At 36.7% G+C, this 24078-nt stretch overlaps 1 protein-coding gene across 4 annotated transcripts; it reads right to left on the bottom strand.

Annotated features, from left to right (window-relative positions):
- Nucleotides 1–696: 696 nt before the first annotated feature.
- LOC311090208 (uncharacterized protein) lies at nucleotides 697–22439 on the bottom strand. Of its 4 annotated transcripts, none has more exons than XR_014607860.1 (9): nucleotides 22296–22439; nucleotides 12211–12262; nucleotides 11747–11788; nucleotides 11202–11252; nucleotides 10228–10293; nucleotides 10048–10113; nucleotides 8865–8907; nucleotides 1975–3406; nucleotides 697–1901 (listed from the first exon to the last, which is right to left on the bottom strand). XR_014607860.1 is itself a non-coding variant. In XM_084125381.1 (8 exons), exons 2-8 carry the CDS (start codon nucleotides 12251–12253, stop codon nucleotides 3361–3363), a joined length of 357 nt encoding a protein of 118 aa, XP_083981507.1. In that variant the 5' UTR covers nucleotides 12254–12262; nucleotides 22296–22439; the 3' UTR covers nucleotides 697–3360. The 4 variants fall into 4 exon arrangements, 2 of the variants coding, with proteins under 2 accessions (XP_083981507.1, XP_083981506.1); XR_014607861.1 differs by lacking the exon at nucleotides 22296–22439 and adding an exon at nucleotides 19715–19852; XM_084125381.1 differs by having other exon boundaries at nucleotides 697–3406.
- Between the last annotated feature and the right edge of the window lie 1639 nt (nucleotides 22440–24078).

Here is a 24078-nt window from a genome sequence, read left to right as displayed (position 1 = left end):
TCATGTATCTGAATTCAACATGTACATTTTGTCCTTGTGAAAAAATACAGCAAAATAAGTGACAAGTTTCATATTACTTATCTCACATGAGCTCATTTGGACTGTCAGCAGTGGAAAATGAGTATATGATGATGTCAGGGAAAATGAAAATATCAAAACCATCTCTCTGTGATATTTACCATTAGCGTATCAGAAAACAGAGCAAGGTTTATGTAAATGTTCAATAGTTGAACATGCAAATTCTAGAAAGAAGTTTTTTTTTCTTCCATATTGCATAAAATGAGATGTCACAAATAGATATATTTGAATATATATTTATAAATCCTGAATATATAGTTATAACTCAGATTTATAACAATATAACTATATATCCAGGATTTACATTTATATATTCAGATTTACATGTATATATTTAGAGTTATAACTATATATTCAGATTTGTAACTATATATTCGGATTTACATTTATATATTTAGAGTTATAACATTATATTCAGAATTTATAAATATATATTCAGAGTTATAACTATATATTTAAATTTACATTCATATATTCAGAGTTATAACTATATATTCAGTATTTACATTTACTGTATATATTCAGATTTATATATAATTATTTCATGTTTGCCAAACCCCCCCCCCCCCCCCCCACCCCCCTCCTAATTACTCCTAAATCAAATAAATAATAGCACAGTTGAGAACAATAGTATTTATTTAATATAAAAGTCTCATACAACAAATAGATGACAGGTTGTCATAAAATATATACAGCAATGGGCATTAACATTTAAACTTCAGTAAATCACATGTTCATGAATAAAAGTAATGGTTAGCAGAGGTCAAGTACTGAGAGTGTTGTATACTACTACATTATCAAACTGCTGGTCAAATGTACTCCGAAAGTCATACATATACCTTTTTGCTGACAGAATACCTTACATAACATAAAAGAAAATAAGCGCTGATGTCAGAAACAGCCTCCATTGACAGGAAATACAATACAATCTCTTATGATTTTCCCTTCAAAGGCTGTCGAGAGACACTTTTGAAGAAAAATCTACATCTGCACTTTCCACTCCATTCTTACATCAACTTAGAGAAACTAGTAACAGAATTGAAATGTGAATCTATATGAGCTGAAGGTTATCTTGCATTGCTGATTAATGTGGGGAGTTACTTGAATGGGGGAATGTCAAACACATCTTTTATTTTCTTTCTTTTTTTTTTCTTTACATAAGTATAAAGTCCCTTCACATGGAATAAAGCAACCTGCCCAAAAGAAAGTTGTTGGAGTTAATGAAGCCCAACAGTTTTATTATATACATCTCAAAAAAAAAAAAAAAAAAAAAGGGTTTCAGAATGACTCAAAAAGAGCTAAAATGCTGTATTTATTTACTTAGTCTGTTTTTCCAATTCCAGTTCTGAAATGCTATTGTCAGTAAGCATTTAAAATTTAAAATTGTCAGTAACACATTTTAAGCAAATGATTTACCAGAATAGTTATATTGCAAATTTTTATTAATATTACAGACTAATGCCTTTATACACGCCCACACGCGTCAAAGTAACAAGCTCAAGCTGTCTAATGCACGCAAGATTAGATTTCATTTAGATTTAAATAGAAAACCAGCAAGCACAAGGAAAAGCTGGCAATCAAGAAACAGAAATTAGAGCTAGAAAAGAAATGGAAACATTTTTAAAGATCTGAGTTAGCAGCCCTCCTCTGTTACACACAGATGCCAGGTGGGCAGACAGTTATTTCATAAAAGTGAAAGTTTTGTCATTATTTACTCACCATCATGTAATTCCAAATCTGTTTGACTTACATACTTATGTGGAACACAAATTTTTATTTTTTTTATGCCTATACCCAGACAGCAACATAGTGTTGGCCCAGATCTGGCCCACATCTGGTACAAGTGAAATCCACACATACCAGATGTGGGCCGGATCTGGGCTAACAATATGTTGCTGTCTGGGTATAGTAAAATTCAATGGGGTCCAGTGTTGTTTGGACCCCAAATGTCCTTCCAAATATCTTCTTTTGTGTTCGACAGAATAAAGAAAGAAAGTCATACATACATTTTTGGGTGAACTAACCATTTAACAAGCGCAGAAAAACTTTCTCGTCTCAACAGACAGCGTTAGAGTGTTTGCTAGCCTGCCGTCTTTCTTTGTGTAAATTCACAATAAAGAGCCGAGACACTGTGTCTTCAGACTCAGATTAAAAGGGCTTTGATTGATTTCTATTTTAATCTAAAAAATGGAAGGAAAAAAGAATAGTGAGAGAGACAGAAAGAGGAAGATAAAAGTAAGTATCTCGCTATAGTGTCTTAGTTTAAATCGATGATGATTTTAGATACGGTAAGGTCCAAATAGATCTGGGATTCAAAATCTAATTTAAACCTGAAAATATACTTAAGCACTTTTTTTTGGTGCACTAATTTACTTTTCACTCATATTGTTATGCATTTCACTAGACTTTTGGACGCCTATTGTACGAGGGCTTTCCGTATCCTTATTCATCCACCCATCGGATTGCCTCCATCCCCATTAAAGCTAACAGGATGAAACATTAATCTGCTACCCAGCATCCCAGAGCTATTTAAAATCTGCAGTGCTTTAGAAGAGTTGTCCGCCGTGAAAGAAAGGAAAAAGAAAACAACATAATTTAAAGCGGTTGACAAGTGGGTGTTCAGAGCCACTTTTCCACTCGCATTTCTCTCTCTGCTTCTTTCTCTATTTTGTCAAATAATGAGAGAGACGGAGACCACTTTAGTGCACTGTGGACGGCTAACATCAGAGTACTGGAAAGAAAAACGGGAGAATGTTTTCTTAAAGCTGCAGCTTGTCTACCATTGGCTAGTCGAACAGATAGTCCTGCCCCAAACACACGCCATTGGTTTAGCCAATGTTGTTGTGTCAGGGTGTTCAAATGAACAGAGTCACAGTGTTTGTTTTATACTGTGTGTGGAAAACAACTATGAATGGGTTAGTTTTTATAAGTATTTAAAGATTGAAAAATATTACACACTTCACCTTTAAGAAAGGTTCTGAACTTGGTTTAAATAAAAAAATAATAATAATATTGCAGGTGGAGAGGGAAAAGGTCCAGTGAGCTGTATCGCACAGTCCAAGGACTTTCTCTGTGAGTGCAACATATGGCATATGTGCATGAACGCTAGACGTTGTGCAGTTAAAAACGATTCATAGAAAATTCTTGATTGCAACACACTCTCGTCTACTGACGTAATAGATTCCACCTATAGATATATATACGTTTGGATGAGAAATCACACACTTGCGGCACGTCCCTGAAAGGATCCAGTGGAGAGAGGAAATGAAAAGGCCCTGACGTTTAGACGGCAGCTTTCTGTCCTTGCTCTACTGGCACAGAGTAGACCCTAGAGAAACACACAGAGATGAGAACAGTCAGATCACTATGGAGACATTGATTAAATCTTTAAGACTTGCTCGAGCTCTTTTATACCTTTCCCCTGAACAGTTTTTTCTATATTAAAACACATAATGAAATTGATGAGAAACATTTTTAAAATGACACACTGGATAAAAGCTTAATAAAAGAGGCGTTTATTTTTTAATGGGGCATGTCATGAGATTAGTCAAATATTATTCACTTTTTATAGGTAAATTTGATCTGACTGTAAATAGTACAAAATAAAAAGGTAAGTTAAGTTTTGGTTATCTGGCCTTTCAGTGCAGAAACGTCTTCATTAAAAAAATAATAATTTCTGTTTCAAGTCTAATGGGTAAACGATGACAGAATATACTATCCCTTACAAAAAATAAGTACAAGTTCATTAAGTACAGTTCAAGTTCAATATTTTTAACCATACTTTATGTAGTAAGTATACTAATATCAATGTACTAGTAGTTTACTTGTACTATTTAAATACTACTTTTTAGTGTATAAAATAATACTTTTAACCCCTTACCAGTCAGCCCCAATTTTGGCAAGTGATGCATACATGACATACCCAAAATAAAAAGGTAAACTTTAAATGTAACAGTTGTAAACTGAGTACACAGCTAGTTTACAACAACATTTTTCATTTGTACTGCAACTGAACTTATACACTGTAGATGTACTGATAGTTTACTAGTCAAATACTTATAGCACAAGTCATGTGTCCATCTGTATATATTCTACGTTTAGCTTTTCCCTTCTGCTGGTTGAATTTAGGCTTCAGAATTCATGAAAGTTGTGTTCATTTGTGAAGATTATTATGATGGACGAAATGTATAAAAATCATTAACTTTTGTTGGTCACAGAGCTTCTTTTCTGCAATAATCCAATAACCAAGTGAAAAATCCTATGGACCCTCTCCACATTTCCGGGTTTCCCAAAAGCGGAAATCGTCATAGTTGGGTAAACTTCTATCGCAGTGAACGGGAGACGACAGCAGATATAATTTTTGTATTTGCATTTGCTCTGATAGCAAAAGAAAAAAAATCTGCAATGGCGTTTCCACGACTTTCCAAAAGAGGGAAATAAACATAGAGAGATTGATTACGTTGGTCGGAAGAGAGAAAGATGTCAAATCACACAGGAGCCTTAATTAGTTTTTTTGTCATTTACTGGCAAGGTAATATAACACAGTATAGCGTTATAAATGTGTATTAAATTTTTTTGAAATATTAAAAATATTAAAAATGCCAAAACAACTCTTTAGCTCCGCACCCCTCCCATAAAGCACCACAAATGACATATAGAGTCTGTTTTGTGTGGCAAAAGTAAAGATAATACAGTTGTGTTTCTGATATTCTGAATCCATATTCAAACATCAAAATATGGTCTTTCTGAACTGGGAATGAAGTTTAAATGTTATCTCAAAATATTTTAAAGTGATTCCTGTTTATGTGGCCCATTTAAACATGGTTCAGACACACCAAGGTAAACATCTCCAAGACCTATTCAATGTGTTAAGAAAGAAAGCATTGCAGTAGCACCAACAATGATTGGATTAATTTACACAGCCAGGCTGTTATCTGCAAAGAATAGGGTCAGCTATGGGTCATATTGTACTCAAGGCAATACATATACATATATGTGAGAGGAGCTTAACCCTGACTTTTGTTTTGAATAGAGAGACATTCAGCTTATAGTTCAGGAGAAGGATGAATGGAGCTCTTTGTGACACATTCATACTGTTCAAACACATGTACGTACGCTTGCTCTCCTCGGGTAAATGCTGTTTAATTTACCTCAGTGATGAATTCGTTCACAGTTTGCCTGGCTTTATGAACTCTATGGCAGGATTTTTTGCCCCGCAAGGCATTTCGGGGGGCTTTTATCGTTTTTTTATTGAGTGTGCTTTCTGTGAACATGCTCAGAAAGGTTCAGTGTTGATCCACAGAGCCTGTGGTTGCTGTGTGATTAAGCCCCTTTCAGCCACCCTATCACTCAACACCGAAAAAAAGAAGAAGCCATGGCTCAGCTAACTGCATTCCCCTGAGGTAACCTGTAATCCCGCAGAAGAATTTAACCTCAATAAAGAAAGAGAGAGTAAGAGCGGGTGAGAGAGAAAGAGAGAAAACAGAGGATCTTTAAGCTTGCTGTTGGGAGGCAGGTGTCAGACAAACTCTGCTCCCTCCCAGCCTTCTCTCACATATCACCATACTCAGCAACTCACTGAAACTGATTACTTTGCAAAACAGGTAAGCATAGCAGCCAAGTTCAGTTACACAACCTATCAGGACGACAGCGAAAGGCCACAAAGTGGGGGACAGGACGTGAGAGAGAAAGAGAGAGAGAAAAATGCAGTTCTTTGCTTTTCTCTACTTTGCAAAACAATCTCAGAGAGAGAGAGGGGGAAAAAAAAACAGTTTTAACTTTTAATCACCTAACTGATTTTGTCACCTTTAAGGGATAGTTCGCCCACAAAATACAATTTGTGTTATTATTTACGCACCTTGATGTTATTCCAAACCTGTTTGACTTTTTATTGCAATTAAATCGAATATGGACTGAATATGAAGCTTTTAAGCTTCAAAAAGGATGCAAAGGCACTAAAATATCATCATAAAAGTAGTCCATGTGACTCATACTTGCATACTGTCTAGTAAGCCTCATTTGGATTGAATTCAAAATGAATTAAAACGAAATCCATAAAATGATCCCATGATGGGAAAGCCTAAAAGGTTCTATAAATGAAGTACCTGACCAGAACCCTTTAAGGTTCTATATAGAACCTTTTCTTCTAAGAGTGTACTCTTTTGATGTACTGTTTTCGCATACTATATATCATATAATTAGGCATATTTGTACACAGTCTTCGAAGGTCTTAAGAAACAAACTGTAATTTAAGTCATTATTTACTGAAAGTCTTTCCCAGCATTAAGGCCTTGTCCCAAATGGAACCCTAAAGCACAAAGTATACTTCGGCCATCTGCGGTCCGGTAACTGTCCGTGTGATGACATTTTCGTCTTCAGGAGGGTCCGAGGACGTCCACACACCCTGTCCGTGTGTGTACAACAGCACATGTACGAATGACTTGAGCGCTTAAAAACAAAATCCACTGTGCTCACGTGCAGAACGCATCTTTCCACGCTCACAGCCAAAGAAATATACTTTGAAAGGCTGGCGCACTCAACTGTTTGCAAGACGAAGCAGAACGCGGATAATGATGTATATCCGGGTCTTGAGCCCTCGTGATCTTCCTCCAAATCCACTCTTTCATGGTATGGCATAATGCCGCTTTGACTGCTTGATAGAAGTCTGCTGTGGAGCTTGTGGGCTTGCGGGCTCGGCAAAAGTGCAAATCAAGGGCGCATAGAAAACTAAAATGAAAATGGGACACCATATGGCAGAGGTCTTCAACCCTGCTCCTGAGAACACATTGTCCTGCAGAGTTTAGCTCCAACCCTAATCAAACACACCTGAAGTGGCTAATCAAGCTTTTCAGGATCACTTGAACATGCACAGGCAGGTGTGCTGAAGCAGGTCGGAAATCAACTTTGCTGGACAGTGGGTTCCCAGGAACAGGGTTGAAGACCCTACGGATTTGTAGGCGGCGTCTGAAATCGCATACTCTCTTGAGTAGGTACTAAAAAGTACGTTCTATATAGTATGAATGTGTGTAGTATGAAAGTAATCCAGACGTACTACATCCGCTATGTTGTCATCATGTGACCTACCAGCGTCAGTTACTGTACGTCGCATCACCTCCATTCACAAATCCTCTCCCGTGGCCTCATGGGATAGCAAAGTGTCTATCGAATGTGGACTTCAGAATCTTGCTGGAAGAAGTAGGTCATCCAGGTACATTTTGCCTACACTTTTATGAATTCGGACATACTTCTTTTGTCACACTGTTTTTCGTCCAAGGATATAGTAGGGAAGTATGCGATTTCGGATGCAGCCTTGTGGACTTAACAGACACATGTACCGTTGTGAGTCTACAAGATGGCAAGTGCACATGGAGTGTGCCATTTGGGACAGGGCCAAAACTGTTAACCTCTGTGACAAAAATCCATTGAGTCAGTGAGTTGAACCCAAGAATCGGATGAGTCCAATTTGTGAAAGAATCATTCAGACTGATATTGTGAACTGAATTTTAATTTACGAATTGAATGCAAGCACCAAGGAAAACTAATCTTCATTTTTGTAAACATAAGGGTGAGTAAATGATGACAGAATTTTCTTTTTTGGGTGAACTGTTTCTTTAAATGCACAGGGGACTGAATGCTTACTTCAGAAGCAGTGTATAAAAAGTAGAGACATTAAAATGGCCTGAACCTTAACCAAAAAATTAATCATTTTGAGGGGGTCACTATACATGCAATGTAGGCTACAGATCAATGGCATGTAATTTGTTATACTGCGGTATGGAAGTGTGGCTGTGTTTGCACAAAAACAATAATAATTCAAAATGCAACAAATTGCAACACCCTTTTCTTCCTTCTCGCTCTCTCTCTCTTTCTCTCTCTCTCTCTCTCTCTCTCTCTCTAAGAAACTGGTTTGAGCAGTTTTGTCCCTGACTGTTTTTGTCTGATAACATCATTCATGACAAACAGACATGGAAAAAGTCAGTTTTCTTTTTTTTTTTTTAATGCAACTTATCAATTGCAAATGTGGCCATGACATATTCCCTCACTGTAAACTCTCACAGAGTTTAGCAGGTCATATCTTGTTCATGTTAGTCAACGCCTGGCTTGTTTTCTGTCCTTTTTTCTTTTTGTTTCAGGGCTTGAGGAGCGTTTGACAGATGGCTGGAAAGTAGAGTCATCAATGCACATGTACCAACCCGCTGCTAATGGTGGCCTATCCCTCCTGCATGCGGCCCTCTATTGTCTCGCATTCTGCTGTCGTCATGTGTTTAGTGGGTTACCAGGGATTCAGAGATCTGTTACCCATCGGACTGGTTGGACCACCCCAAAAGTTGACGGGGTGGAGCACTAAAGCCGCCTTGTAAATATAAGCACTGAAGTGTCACTCAAGATAAAGTGTCTAGTAAGCTAAAGGTGAGAAAAATAATTTTTTCTCCCACCCATTTTCCAGTAAGTGCTGCCAAATCCTTCTTAGAACCAGTAATAAGGGACCATGCAGAGCAACTAATAAACAAGCAATAGCAGTGCAAATACGTAGCTTCAGCTTCAATATTTTCCAAATTATTAGTGAGGTGAAGCAGAGATTTCCAAACCTCTACACACAAAGGCATGCGCAAATCCACACTGCATATGCGGGTGATAGTTTGTGGGGTGTACACACACATTTCTGTCAAATGGATTTTGCTATATTCAACCCAGCATGAGTTTTTAATAACATTTCTTCAATATATGTTCGTCTGATGCACAGGTCATTCGAAAATTGCTTTCAAGCAAAACTAAATCAGTCTTACCCCTGTTCTCGGTTTTGCAAGTAGCGTCTGAAGAGGACAATAGCTGTAAAGATAAAAAAAGATTTTTATTTTAGTTTGTGCATTACAGGGCCTGGCATTGTTACATCATAAGTCTCTGAACCGAACGACCTCACGGAACGCCTACTGTATGAAAATTGTGTTGCTTGGTCAAATAAACCAGGACATCCAGCACACATCACTAGAGTTTGGCTTGACAAGAATTTGGCCTACAGATTTAGATACAGTGAGCTTGTAAAGAACACACCAATGTTAAATTACTTTTGACAATAGGGCAATACTTTAGATATTCATTTACAGCATGTATCCCATAAAATGTATAACTATAATTAAAAGGAAGTATTCCTGGGCTTGCATTTGCAACGTGATCTCATTAGTTGCAGGTATCGTATGAAAGTGTATTTATAGCACAAGTTTTCATTCATTTGCATAGGCACTGAAATGTACTTTACTATCGAATTGACAGCATCTAAAACTGTATTTTTACACATGAACTACAACATACAAAATATTAAATTCAATTAATTAATAGGTTGATTTAAATGTATTAAATTGAATGACATTAATTCATTTCATCACTAAAAATATCTATATAACAGTATACTGTATACATGTAAACAGTATACATGTTTTTATATTGCCATTTGCATTTTGATTAAAATACATTAATTTAATGGCATTAATTAAATATGTTCAAATCTGTATATTATGTATTTTATATTGGTAATAAGCAGGTTTACAGAATAGGTGAGGTTAGGGGTTTTAAAATATATACATAATAGTAAAATATACTAGGCCTATGCAATTTATATTTTGAAAATAAATAAAACATTAATATTTGTATGACCCTAACCCTAAATACTTTTACTTTATATGACCTGTCTGTCATTATGTCCATATTGTACATTTCGGTGTACATCCAAACACACAAAACTCAACATGTAAATGTTATACAAATACCTACGAATACTAATGAGATCAAGCTGCCATTTGCTGGAAAGGAAGCACAGCTCATACAACAACAAGAAACAAACAGCTCAGATATTTCATGTAAAATTCATGTTGAACTATATCTTGAAATTGTTTGAAGATTTTTTAAGCTAAATGCATGACTTATAGCACACTAGTGGTCTAGTAAATGCCTGTTTTAACAGACCCAACCTACCTACAATAGCCCCAATGGTCAGAACTGTGATGCTAACGGCAGCTATGATGATTACCAAGGTTCCACCTACAAATTAACAATAAAAATGGATGTACATTAAATTTGTGCACATATTCATTGATGCAAGTCTGAAATATGAATTAATCCATATATAGAAGAATTTGATGGGGTTTTTTCAACCTGCAGCTTCGTCTCCTGTGGATTTATCTAATCCAGGTGTTTCAACAAGGAGACGCCCATTTCTCCCTGAAAAAAAAATTCAAACACAAAGATGATATTCATGGTTTAACTGTTATCACATCAACAATGGTAACACAATTTTTAATGGTACTAATGAATGTGTTCAAACAGGGACCCATTACAGCTTTTTAAAGCTTTTTATTAAAGCTGCTGTGAATGTTTTCTGTGCCTCTAGTGGCACTAAATGGAAGTGCTAAAAAATATGATTGTTTTTAAGCAGGTTTCCCAAACATTTCATCATCTGTCGTTGGTCAGCCACATTCTTTTCTTTTTTTATGGCTTTTCAAAGTTCAACCTTTTATAACTTGTAAATAATTTTGAAAATTGCGTAACTTATTTTGATGAGTTAAAGCAATGTAAAAACGCATGTTGTCAATTTATTGATCTTTACAGTGTAGTAGGGACATTTTTAAAACAGTTTTAATAGTGGTGAGATAAAACGAATGCCAGATTTGCACCCATATTAGCAGCACAGCTCGATGTATCTAGGCCACATCTCTGAGCCAATTCTTCTTGTTAATCACTGACATTTCTTTTGTCTTTTCTAGGAAATTAGCTGGGGCATGAATCACAATTCTGACCGTGGATCCCTCCATATCACCTCCCACCCCTCCCATCTGCCTCTGGTCAGAGCTGGTGAGCAGGGCTTGCTTTAACAGCTCAGTAATTCTATCAGAGAGCAATCATTCTGCTGATGAAGACGGACAGCTCCTCGCACAGGAGAGCTGAATGAGACTGCCAACGTCCATTAAGGGGACGGGCAGGGGTGCGGATGGAGCCGGGGCTATCAGCGGCGCTCTGCTGGGACACGCTAATTGATTGCTTTCAAGAATTAATGTGGCGGATGAGCTGGTCACGTCTTACAGTAACAACTTGTCTTCATGTTACATGTGCGACTGGAGAGGAATACCCACCTTCCTTTATTTCGTTCATAAACTCATCACCATCACCATCCTCATCGTCACCTGGGTAAATGAGATGAAGAATATAGAAAAATACATAAAAAAATAAAACTGTGATTGTTATTTACCAAACTATATGGATGTCATGGTTCACCCTCCAAAATAAGGAAAAATATATATTATTTTGCATAAAAAAAAAGCCTGTTTTATTAGGTTTGTGACTACCCCCCAAAAAAACTAATTGGTACAACTGTCTGATTTTCCCCCATTATTTTCCATAGTGAATCCCATTAGATTATCCTTGTTATAGTATTTTTTACACGTTATGGAAAAATACAATTCTGTATTTATTGACAATATATTAATCAATTTATTTAAATCGCATACATCAAGGGAAGTACAACAAATACAACATGTTATCAAGTTTTAATTTCAATGTTATGTTTTATATAATGTATATATATACTGTATATTACATTAAAGTAAAGAGAAAGAGATTTTTGGGGAAGAAAGTGTACTTAATTGTCAGAATTGTCAGATAATATGAGAGGTCATACCGTCACCTCCTGAAGAATTCCCTTCTGTGTCTTCTGTTGCAGCTGTTCATTTGAATACATAAATAAGAGGTTAGCACTCACATGAACCTATAACCAATTATTATAAAGGTCACAACTGAGTGTCTTCAGAGGTTATTCCACTGCCAGATAGTAAAGGTGAAACAGCTCCATTGTGAAATGACTATTTTAACATATAGCATTTCATTTGTCACATACTTTTCATTTGTTTACATTTAAGTGGCTGTAAAAAAAAGTGTTTTCAAGGCATTTTGGATGAAAAGTGTGTGCTAAATGGTGAGTAACAGGGGGATTGGTTCGCAAGCCTGTCACTGATACAGATATTTTAGACAGACGTGAGAAGTAAAAGATGGATTGAGACCAAAAATAAACATCTGAATATAGGACAGAGAGTTTTTTGATCAAAGAAGGACAGAATAATGTAAGCGTAGGTAAAATGAACTTACCTGAACCTTGAAGAATCAAAAACAGAATGAGTAAACGCAGCATCTTCTTGTTCTAGGAAATGAAAGAAAGAAATGAATCTACACATTAGAACACTACATACTTTCTACTTTCATACTACTTTCTCAAAAACGTTGATACACAGTCAACCCATGTGAACCCAGCCTACTGTATGTTTAACCTAGATAAATTCACATAGAAAAACATTCTCTAATCTCAAACAGATACACAGTAATCTATTACACCATGGCATGCCATTGTTGAAAATATGTCAGTGTTAATAAAGAACTAGGAATATAATCAGTCCTGTGTGAAACTGACTAAATAACCAGACTAAACAGTACAAATTCACCAGAAGTTAGTCTGTCGGCTTTATCCAATCCGGAATTTACTGGGGACTGACTCATGCTTCATGATTTGTCAACTTTGTGGTCTGGTGTGCACTTGTGAATGCAACTTTTTTGTTTTTCAAAGTACAGTCAACACAACTAAACAGAGTGTAACCGACAGACTGGTAAGAGAGGTGCTGCAACAATGTCAACATTTAAAAAAAATATTATAATAATAATATAAAAAAATATATAGTTTTTTGAATATTCAAGGAAGAAAACCTAGTAGACCCAACAAACTAAATTGTATTGACCATTCATGGAGTCTAAGAAATATTGCAACAGACCAACAACACAAATGGAGAGATCAAAATGGTCAGACACTAGTCGCACCAGAACAGCTACACAACATTCACAAAGTCTTAAACTTAAATTGGAGGCAAGCAGAAGTTGAGACATTTTAATAGAAATGTAAAGAAATTTGCCCCCTCTTTTCCTGTAATAGTAAGAAGTGGTTAATTTCAGTTTATGAACCTGTCTCACAGCTTTATCATTTAACAGCCTTCATTGTGAAACCATCTGACAAGCTGCCAAATAACTTTAATCAATAAAACTAAAACACAAATAGGCATGTACAGAAGGAGTAACGCAGCCAATTATGTTTTCAAGACTTTACTTCCACATGGTACCTTTCCCAGAACGTCCTGATGATTTAATCTAGGCAGATGTTTAACACACACAGCTGGCCGAGTGCAGCTTCCGCTGGCTGTTCCTCTTAACAATTACACCTATTTATTTTGGTTCCCACTTATGGACTAGGAAATCGGAACTAGCCCGGGAATGACCTTTTCCTGAGTTCTATTTAAAATGGTTAAATATAGCAAAGGCTTATGCCATACAATCAAATAAGTGCTATAGTACCCGAGGTCCAAATTCCCCTTCTGTGGCCAGCAAATCAATCTCACAAGCCTCTACTCTTCATCCAGATATTGTTATTGGTGCCCATTGTGTTGGGCTTCCACTTCCTGCTGCTTTGACAATAACTGGGATCTCCATGCAGGGAAGTGACAACAGGACTTTATACACCTGCTTTCTCCATTCACATTCTACTACCCCAACTGGACGTCCACTTTGTACGGTTTCCCTAGCTGTGCAAAGCTTGTAACTATATATTTTAAAAACAATAGGCCTATAATTTATAATTTAATCAAAGTCATATTTTTGCTGACACAAAAAGAGTAAGTGATTTTGAATGAATGAACAATCTCAAATAGAACAGGTAAATTTAGACAACGACACCATGAAATGAACTCAGGCGTGCACGTTTTATTATTCCCTTAGTTCAGATATTAAAATCCTTAATAGCATCAATATAACATTGTACATTTAATGTATTCTCAAGAATAACATATATAGGCTATCTATAGAAACTTATAAAAACCTTTTTCCATGACCTACCTAGTCATTTAATTTACAAGGTGTGTATATTAAAAATAACTGCAATTTAACACAACAATTTAACCTCATTGGTTCTTGCTGAAGCTCAAACTTGCTGCGTAACACCAGAATGAACCTCATTGGTTCTCATACATCAAGCAAGCATGCTGAGCTCCCGTTTACCATATCTGACGTGGCCGTTGATAAATGTTTATATATATATAATTAAAAGTCTAAAGGAAACCTGTTCATCATATAAAGCGATTGAGTCTCATCAGAAAATTGTATTAACTTTTGGAAGCAACAAAGTGGTATGTGCATGGACAGTCAATGGAGGGACAGAAATCTCTTCAACCCGCGGATTACAAAAACAACCCGCGGCAACAGTATAAAAGTAGCCCAATTCCACGGGAAAACCGCGGACTTGGCAAGGCTGGGTAAAAAGAAGTTTGACATTCCATTTCAGTGGTATATAGCGAATATCCCGACATACATACTGTACATTACACTGCTGAGAGCGGCATTTAGATGAATATATAAATTTGTACTGTGGCCTTTCCTTTCAATAATGAAACAAACACAAAACAAAAATGCCAGATAGTTTGCTTTAGCAAGCAGTTTCAAACTATCTGAACAAACTCTAAACAAACTTAGTTTTGGCCTGATTTTGTTCAAAATGATGTCACACCAGTTAATTCTTAGATTTCACTTGAAGTATCAGGGCCTTTACTGCCCAACAGAGATAAGTTGTGTTTTGTTGACACGTGTGAACTTGTCAATAAATGCAAAATACTGAAAAATGAGCTTTGTTTGTACAACAACTCGTGAACACTTAGAACTATGCTGAGCGGAGAGTTTGCTTTGACCCTAACAAAGCTATATTTGATAGTCTAATTAGCAAATTATCATATAATGGTAACAGCAGCTGAAACCAGCCTGGAACACTTTGTCCTAATTACACTGTCATGTCTTCAGCTGTGGCTTACATGTCTTAAATGTGTCCAAAACTATTAATAAGTGAAAATTAAAGAAGTATCGTGGTAGTGATACCAGTAGGCTATGTCTGTCTTAATGATAGGCTGTCTTGGCAAACTCATCCTTAAGGGACTGCAGTATCTGTGCAGCAGCCAGAAAGAAAAACAGGCTGGCTCCGTAAAGAGAGAATGATTGCGGTGGCTTAACTCGTCTCGTAATTTGGAATTTCCACGCTCAATTCAGGTCGTCACGGCAAGAGAGATTCTCTCAATTAAGCTGTTAATCAGAAGATGTGGGACTGGTTGTCGTAGCAAGCAAAATCCAAGCTTGTAAAAATGTGACAGCAAATCTCCCATCAACAGTAAAACCTACAGCCGTCTGAAACCCCCTCAGACCCCCTCCCTAAATTCCAATTTGGTGCGCCCTGCTGCCTCGGAGAAATAATAAGCTGAACCAATTTGAAAATATTTATCAGTGCAGTCCAACGCCTGCGAGTTGACAGTCCTCCTGAAGCTTGTGTTGCTGAACAATTGGCTAATATATTTGTGTGTATTTGAATTCAAATTAAATTTGGTCTATTCTCCAGTTTTTGCACTTGTTTTGCCTCCACCTAATTTGTGCTCTATCATTAATACACGTAGCCCTGTGAAAGAGGCCCGACATGAGCCTGCAGCAAAGCCACCAATAAAAAACCTCTTTCATACCTCATAAAATCGTAAATCAACAACAGCAGAGTATAACAGGATTATTATTATTATTGCCTCGTCCTACAATGTGTGATTTCTGCATATTCCATTGTTCACAAAAACAGGTTGAGCTGATGGTGGTGTGTCAATGTTGAAAGCAATGGGAAATCAGTCTACAAAAGACTACAGAAGTAGATGAAGTTTCAATTCAAATTTCTGATTATAGACTTTTTGGAGGAATAACATGCTCAAAAGGAGAAGGGACATATTAAGGTGGTTAATAGAGTCAGCTGATTTCATATAGACTTTAGGCAGATTAGGGAACAGTCGGAAAAAAAAGAAGATATGAAAATTATTCTGTGCAGCACAAAAAAAAAAATATCAGGAACAGGAGCAAATAATCTGGTGACTAAGAAATCGCCTTGCGCCGATCTTATGGAAATTCATTTTGTCTGATTGTTTACTTAGTGTGAGTAACAAACAGTCATCTATGTCTCAAACATACCTAGACTAGACTCATTAACAACTTCCAGTTAAATCAGTAAGTACATTTATAATGTCATAATTGCATGTAGCATTTGGCAGTATAGTACACAGCGTCCTAACCAGACTTGACAATAAGAGTTTATGACTGATAAGGGTGAGTAGGACAAAAAAACTCTTATTGCATGTGAAAGTGAACATTAAAAAACTTTTCTTGTAATAAACTCAAAACTCTAAAGCATAATGGTTATGCTGTGTAAGAGGCTGATTTATTTATTTTTCAGTCATTAGCTACCTAAATCAAATTATTTTTAACTGAGCATTAGGGATGTCCAGATCCGATCACGTGATCGGAAATCGGGCCCGATCACGTGGTTTCAGACTCGATCGGAATCGGACGTTACCTCCCGATCAGGACTCGGATATATATGTATATATAGTCTCATTATTTTTTAACACATCTATAGTTATGCGGTGGCACAGACAGAGTTAGACCCTTTTGACTCCACACAGAAACAGCAACGCGTGCGGCATGACATCACTTTGTTGCAAAGACGTATGATGTGTAAAAACAAGTGAAAGCGCGGGCGCACCGCTGTCTCCTTCTTTCCACTGCGCTCTCCATGATGACAAGGAAGTATCAGCAAAAGATTAATAGATTTCTAGCCCTTGCATTAGCTTTACTACTAGATATATTTATGGAGATGAAAAATAATAAGGCTATGATCAGCTGTTCGGCCGAGCATTCAATGTTGTTACGCTGTAAGCTGATCAGTTGGTTCGTTGCTGCCGCGCTCTATCACTCGCACAACATAAAGAGCAACATGTTTTTTAATGTTTCAGTTTCTTGATTAAAATGGTATAATTTGGAAGCGGATAATTTTTTCACAAACAGCTCATTATGACTCAAAATGATAGAATGCTGCACCTACACTCGATAGTGTGAATAAGATCAGTGCAACGCAGACCACTGCATTGACAGCGTGAAACATGATCTGTCTACAGCCAGGGCTCAGCTGAAGTCAGAGAAAGCGAGAAAGCCGGTCCAGCGCTGATTGAGGAATTAAATTCGAATTAAATTCGAAAATAAAAGACAGTTTGACATTTTTTCTCGCATCTGTGATTTTTTTTTTTGAATCATTTGCTCTGAGATGAAGCAAATATTTGTGCGGGAATTTCTCGCACTATAAAAGCTAACCTTGCGGGAATGGTTTAAATTATGCGCAACCCCCGCATTCACGCAAATTCAAGCCCTGCAAAGGTGAAGAATTTATGTTATTACATAAATGATTGTTCAAGCTACCTCACAGAAGTGCTCTGTTTGTACTGTAAGAGTTGTTGAATGTTAAAATAAGGTGAATTAAATAAAAAAAATAAGGAACATCCTGGATCTGTTTTTTTTTTTTGTTGTTGTTGTTGTTGTTGTTGTTTTGTTTTTGCGCTTCTTTATTCTTTTTTATCTCTTTATTCGATTTTTATCAAAATCAAATGACTCGGACTCGGACTCGAGGGCAAAAAAACCTGATCGGGACATCCCTACTGAGCATATTGTTGCTTTATTCCCCATTATGCCAGTTCATAAAGTGTGAATATGGAATACTTGTTCTGCCAGCTTTTTTTCTTTGCTTTTTTTCTATATTTCACAGTTCTACATCTGGCTTAGTGGCACATGTGACATAGATATGGTTTGGGCTAATGTTTAAATTAGCCCTGAACTGAAAACGAAAGACTTGTGGGATAGTAAAAACATAGTTTATATAAGACACACAAACAAATGTTTCACAGGTGTGATCGCAGAGGCTGAAAAACAGAAGGCTGAATTCCTGCTTGGGTACTTTCTGAAAAAGGGTCCATGAGAAAGACATTCAATGAAAGCACAGATCGAAACAACAACATACAACAGAAGTTAAAACAAGGTGTAAATGAGAAGTTTGATAGTTTTAGCATTAGATTTAAGGGAATAATTAAATTAAATCCTCTCATTTACTCAACCCTTAAAGTCCCCCTGTGGTGAAAATCAAGTTTTTAATGTTGTTTATGTCTATGTGGTGTTTTTAATGTATGTTAAGACAAACCATGTGCAAATTCATAAGTCAACACCATTACTGAGTATTTTCACCTTAAAACTGCAACGACAAAGAAGAATTTTTTTTTCCTTTTAAGTTTTAAGAGATACAATTATTGACTCCAGGGGGACTTTAAGTTGCTCAATGCTGTGGACACAAACAGAAATTTTGGAGACTGTGCTGGTTTTCCATTTTATTTTAATGAGGACTGAAAAATCTCAAAGGCACTATTACAATATCATAAAAGTAGTCCATACGACTTATACGTTTTCTGAAGTCATCATCCCATAGTCCTCATTCATAGCCATTGCATGGAAAAGAGTGATCAGCACAATATTCAAAGTGCTTTCCTTTTGCATTTCACAAAGGAACGAAAGTTGAAATGGCGTGAGGGTGAGTAAATGGTAGCGGAATACTTATTTTAAGGCAAACTATTCCTTTATTCATGACAGGGTTGACTTGTTACAAAAGAGCAACAATGATGATAGACAGGACCTACAATATAGGGACATCAAACATTCATCAAAGGGTTACAGAGAAAAGCAGGACGTAAAAACACAGCCTCAGACGCAAACCTAACCACAGCAACCAACCACATGGAGCTCATGCAATAAGTATATGATTATGATTACATAAGATTTGTGTTAAACAGTCATTTGCTGATGGAGGTCTGGGTAAAAAAGACTGACAAGATACGCAAGCACACAAAAACCCCCCAAAAGAGTACGAGACGGCTCAGGAACTGGGGAGTCTGTAGAAGGGAAATTTGCTGAAAAATTCAGTATGTGAAACGAAACCACAGGTCTGGCAAGTAGCGCTTTGAAATTATCTTTAAGTGTGACATCATTCAGGGCGCCTGTTGACACGGAACTCAAAACCCTTAAAATTCAACCGACAATGTTCACAAATATGACAGGTTAAAGAGCGTTCTATAGTGCAATCAATACGTGTTGCACAATCTTCCTTCAGTTTCTGAAAGCTAACATGACTGTGCAAACAGTCAAATGTTTGGTCACTTTAGAAAAAAAGTCTAGAGAAGCAAGTCTGCATACAGGGTTTTTCTCCGCACTGTGCTCTGCTAGACCACAGATAGCCTTATTTTACAAAACTAAGCTAGCACATTTTGAGGATGAATCATGAGAATGAGCTTTTGAGACAGAAATCTCCTTTTTAAGCATTATAGTTGTAATGCAATGCACACTTTTTAATGGTTATGAGTATGAAAACCGCAATGGTAAGGTAGTCATTTTAATATTAATGAGCTTTTTTATATATATACCATAATCTGGAAAAAGTAACCTGACAAAGTTTTGAAAGAAACTGTCATTACTTAGGAGGAAACACCTAGAGCACTTTTAGTTGTTATTGTCAGTATCTGCACTGCCATTGACCATATGGCTTTCACTATACAAATATCACTAGTGAAACATCCAACAGCCAATGTAACACTGCAACTACTATAAATGTTATAAAAGCTTCTTCTCAGGCATAAAATCTTGATAATAAAACAAAGTTTAATTACAAACTCACCACTTCCTTCGCCCCGCCGCACAGAATAGGACAGGAAGCTAAGCTGACTGAAGCTGAGCTCTGTCACAGTCAGAGCAGCAGAATCATTCTGTGAAACCTAAAAACTGCGCTATGTGTGTCATCTTACACGTGCAAGAAAATATGTCTACACAAGTGGTTCTCATCTGTTTTAACTGCAAGACATTTCAGAAGCTCACCATATATGTCCTCTGGTACTTGATAATAATAAAATGATAATAAAAAAGCTGTTTGTTTTCAACCTTTTTATTAGAATAAACTAGAAATGGCAAGTAATTATCTGTGATTAAACTTGCGATCCCAGAGGTTTTAAGATGGAAGACGGAAGAGCCTTAATCGGGCTACAGTTGCCCTCGTCGGTTTGCGCATGTCATCCTTAGACATACGTGGATTTGATCATGCAAATATTTGATTATGCAGTGTGCCATGAACACTTGGACAGACAGGTGAAGCCTGCATTTTGACACATTTGTAAACTTATTTGGTACGTTTTGTACCAAACGCCACGAAACCAGAACACTTCCATTATAATCTGTGGTGTATATAGCTACGATTTTTCAGCGCGCCATTGCAACAAAGTATTGTTTACAATAACAACAATAGAAAATCTTTAAATGTCAATCAATTTAATTGTCCGATTTTAAATAACAACAAGCCAAATGAGCGGTCAGCTTTGCTACTGGAGCGCGCCAAAGCTAAGGTGCCTTCACGCCATGACGTAATTACGTAATTACAAGAACTTGTAAAAAGTGTTCACATCCTCATAGAGCTCGTAATTACAGCTTATAAGCTGGGAATTTTCTGAGCGCTCCTATTTGTACCACCTGACCACTGCACATAATTTAGGCATTAATATGTTGACATAGAAACGCATCATTTCCAGTCCGAGGACGTGAACAGCTCTGAGTACGTTACGTGTTGAGATGCGTTCACGCCATGTTGTAATTACTGTAAAAAGCCTTCACGTGCTAATTATAACATGTAAACTCGTAATTTTCTGAAAACAACATGTTGCACCATGTGGCCACTGTACCACCTGACCACTGCAGATTTGCAAGAGTGATTCGAAAGCATACGGAGCTTTACTTACGGTAATTATGACATGGCATGAATGCAGCGTTATTCTCTCGAAATTACGGTAATTACGACATGGCGTGAACAGCACTAGTTTCAGATTGGAGCTCACGTGCACAGAGTTTTACTTCACCTGCAACAGCAGAAGATAAAAGTGAGTCTTATGTGGGGGAGTGAAGTTCAGCAGCTGAATGAAAACATAAAAGCTTCAAATGTTCCGCTGTATCAAAAATAAAACATTTTTGATGATGCACTGACAAAACGAGTCAACATAAGTTCCATGCATCAGAGTTTGGAAACCGAGCGCAGACCAGAGTATCACGAGCCTGGAAACCGAGCGCAGACCAGAGTATCACGAGCCATTCCTGTTCCCAGTTTGACCTGAATTTATTCCTCCTGTCAAAAGGATGCATGCATAATATTGAATGATCCTAATAATAAACACACTATTGCTAGTAAATGTTATGCCTGTATTAGGCATTGCTGAAATGTGCATGCATATGTGTGTGGCAAACAACACTTTGCGTGTTGATGAAAGTGTAAAATGTGTTGATGCCTAGCTGACAGTGCGTCTCCAGACCTTCTTTAAAAGGTTCCGGCGTTGAAATCCAAAAAGTGTGCTAAAAGTTGACAGTTTCATTGTCTTGACCTCTTTAAACAAGAGATTGTCAATGCTTCGCTTTGAAATCGAGCAATCCGCAATTTAAATCCCAACCACACACAGGCACTGAAGTTTTGGAGTTGCAACACAATTACTGTTCAGTGGAAACTAAAACCCTATTTGGGTACAGAGAATTTAAAGGGAAAAAAAATGTGTTTGTTTAAAAAAAGAAAAAGAGGATGCAACTGCTCTTGTTTTGTAGATGACATAAGTTCCCATTCTTGTTGTTTTTCATAGATGCATAATTTATTAGTCTTTGACACCCAAATCCATGCAATATGCAAAACACAAGTTAAAAACTAGATTGGTTAGCTGATACTGACCTGCATGTTTGATGATGCAACTGTTCGGACACGGAACGCAAGTGGCAACATGTTCTGTTTACAGTCACAGAGGCCACTGCCTTAATTGATGACTGTCAGCAATGTGACGTCTGACTAATTTTAACCGAGAGTTGTGAACAAAGATGTCTTTCTTTGAGCCGTCATGTCGCCTGATTACCCTTTAATATATAACCTGGTGTGTGATGAGTTATGCTGCGCTTTGAGCACCTGCAGGTTTCTGCAAAGTATCCTACAAATGAATCTGCAGTATAAACATGCTGTCAAGCAATTATAAGTCTTGTAGCTTGCTGCTATTTCATCTATTCTGTATTGCATATCATAGAAGTGTGCATTTGAAAAAGAATCATTTTCATTAAAGATATACCGCTTTTTGGTAGCTAACCTAAATGTTTTATTTAAGAGAAAATGAAAACCCCTCCTTACTTTGCAGTCATCCACTCCTGCAGTGCTTTTAGAATCAGTGAAGAAAAAAAGTCCCACTTACCAAATTTTAGTCCACTGCAGGTATCGTTCACATGCGCTTATGACTGCCTCTATTCTTACATGAGCTCCTTTGTCAACCTTCCTGGCAGAATGGGAACTTCCTGACTGTCTTAACCCCTGTGCGCGTTTGACAGGGCTGTGATGTGAATGTCTCATTGGCTGACGTTCCTCATGAAACCTGACACCTGCACAAGTTTCACCTACACCATACTGACTGTAAAGAGTGGATTCATTCAAAGTGTGTTATTGACATTTATGGATAGGCCTTTTCTGTATCATATATCAGTTCAAATTCTGGTTCTCCCTCACGCAGTCAGCATTTTCGCATGAATGATTTATATAGGATAGTTGTAAATGCTGGGGGGAAAGATTCCATGAATCTCAAATGAATAGGAATTGATGTTTCGGGAGTGTTGTACTTTTGTATGAATTACATGTTTGACAAGAACTAGGATTGGCTGGCCCCCTCATGGTGCTGAATATCATGATGAATATCACAATGAGTTACTTCTATAGATCTTTCATCTGCTCAACATCATTTTCGGGGAACCAGCCACTAGCCTATCTTGAGCACATTTTTTTTTCTGTACAAGATCCATCAAGATCAATAAAAATGTTTTTAATCACTGTTTTTAAGACTGCCCCTCCCCCACACATGTGGGACATTTGCGATTGCACTTTTATAACTAGTGTACATCTAAAGTAATCTTGACAAACTATATATCATTTGAAAGCTTTCTGACTCTAGTTTTCATATTTGGTGACTGTTTTTCAAAAGAAATGACAGCGCAATAGATAAATAGCGATAGATTCTCCATTTCTTATACGGTGCCAAACAACCCACATTCTGTTTTTTTACGTGTGTTAATATGTGTTTTAGAGATTGAATTCAAATCAAATTTTAACATTACTGCCCAAACTACTTCTGAATAGGATGTCTACTTCATAAATGTTTAGAAAATTATGGAAATATATGGTTCAGATCACTCAAACCATATATGGAAATCAAAGAGTCCTTATATGGTAACCAGTGGAGCCTGAATGTCATATGGAAAAGTTTGGTACAGTACGTCACCCAAAAAATCTTACTTAAAAGTTCATTTCTTGAGATATCAACCTAACATTTGGCACAGAACTTGTTCAGATGTTTGGTTTTGATGTTCTTAGATTCAGAGTCAATCATGCTATGTAAAATATATATTTTATATAAAACATAAAAATGTATATGTTTTTATATTTTCATAAACTTTTAACTTCTATAAATTTTTATAACTTTACTTTTTACGCTCTACAATAATCTGTGATGTTTCACCTTTGAAAAGATAAAAAAAAGATTTTTAAGTCATTTTTATGTCTATGCTCAAAAAGTGGGACTGACAGTTAACAAGTAAAACTGTTTTGTTTTCAAAAACTTACATTTTTTTGTGAAACTCAGCTAGACACAGGCACTTCAGGACTAGAGTTGAAGAGCTCTGACATACAACAAAGAAATGTTGTTGTTTTGTGTCTGTACAATTGCTTTTGAATAGCTGCCTATATGGGTCAAATTGACTCATGAACATCTAGATTGTATAAAAATGTCTGTATGCACATTTCACTACACATCAGCGTGTTGAAACTTTGCATGCATGTGCATGACCCTAAATGGGAAAAAGTCAGAAAATTTCAATAAAAGCAACATAGGTAAATAGTATTTCAGATAGCTTGAAAAAAGAAATGATAGCTCATTTTTACCATCTGTGGCTAACAAAATCTTTTTATGTATTGAAATAAGTGCATGGGAA

This window comes from Abramis brama, assembly GCF_963993115.1.
Source record: "Abramis brama genome assembly, chromosome: 10".
Taxonomy (NCBI): domain Eukaryota; kingdom Metazoa; phylum Chordata; class Actinopteri; order Cypriniformes; family Leuciscidae; genus Abramis; species Abramis brama.
This window is presented reverse-complemented; position numbering and strand designations above follow the sequence as displayed.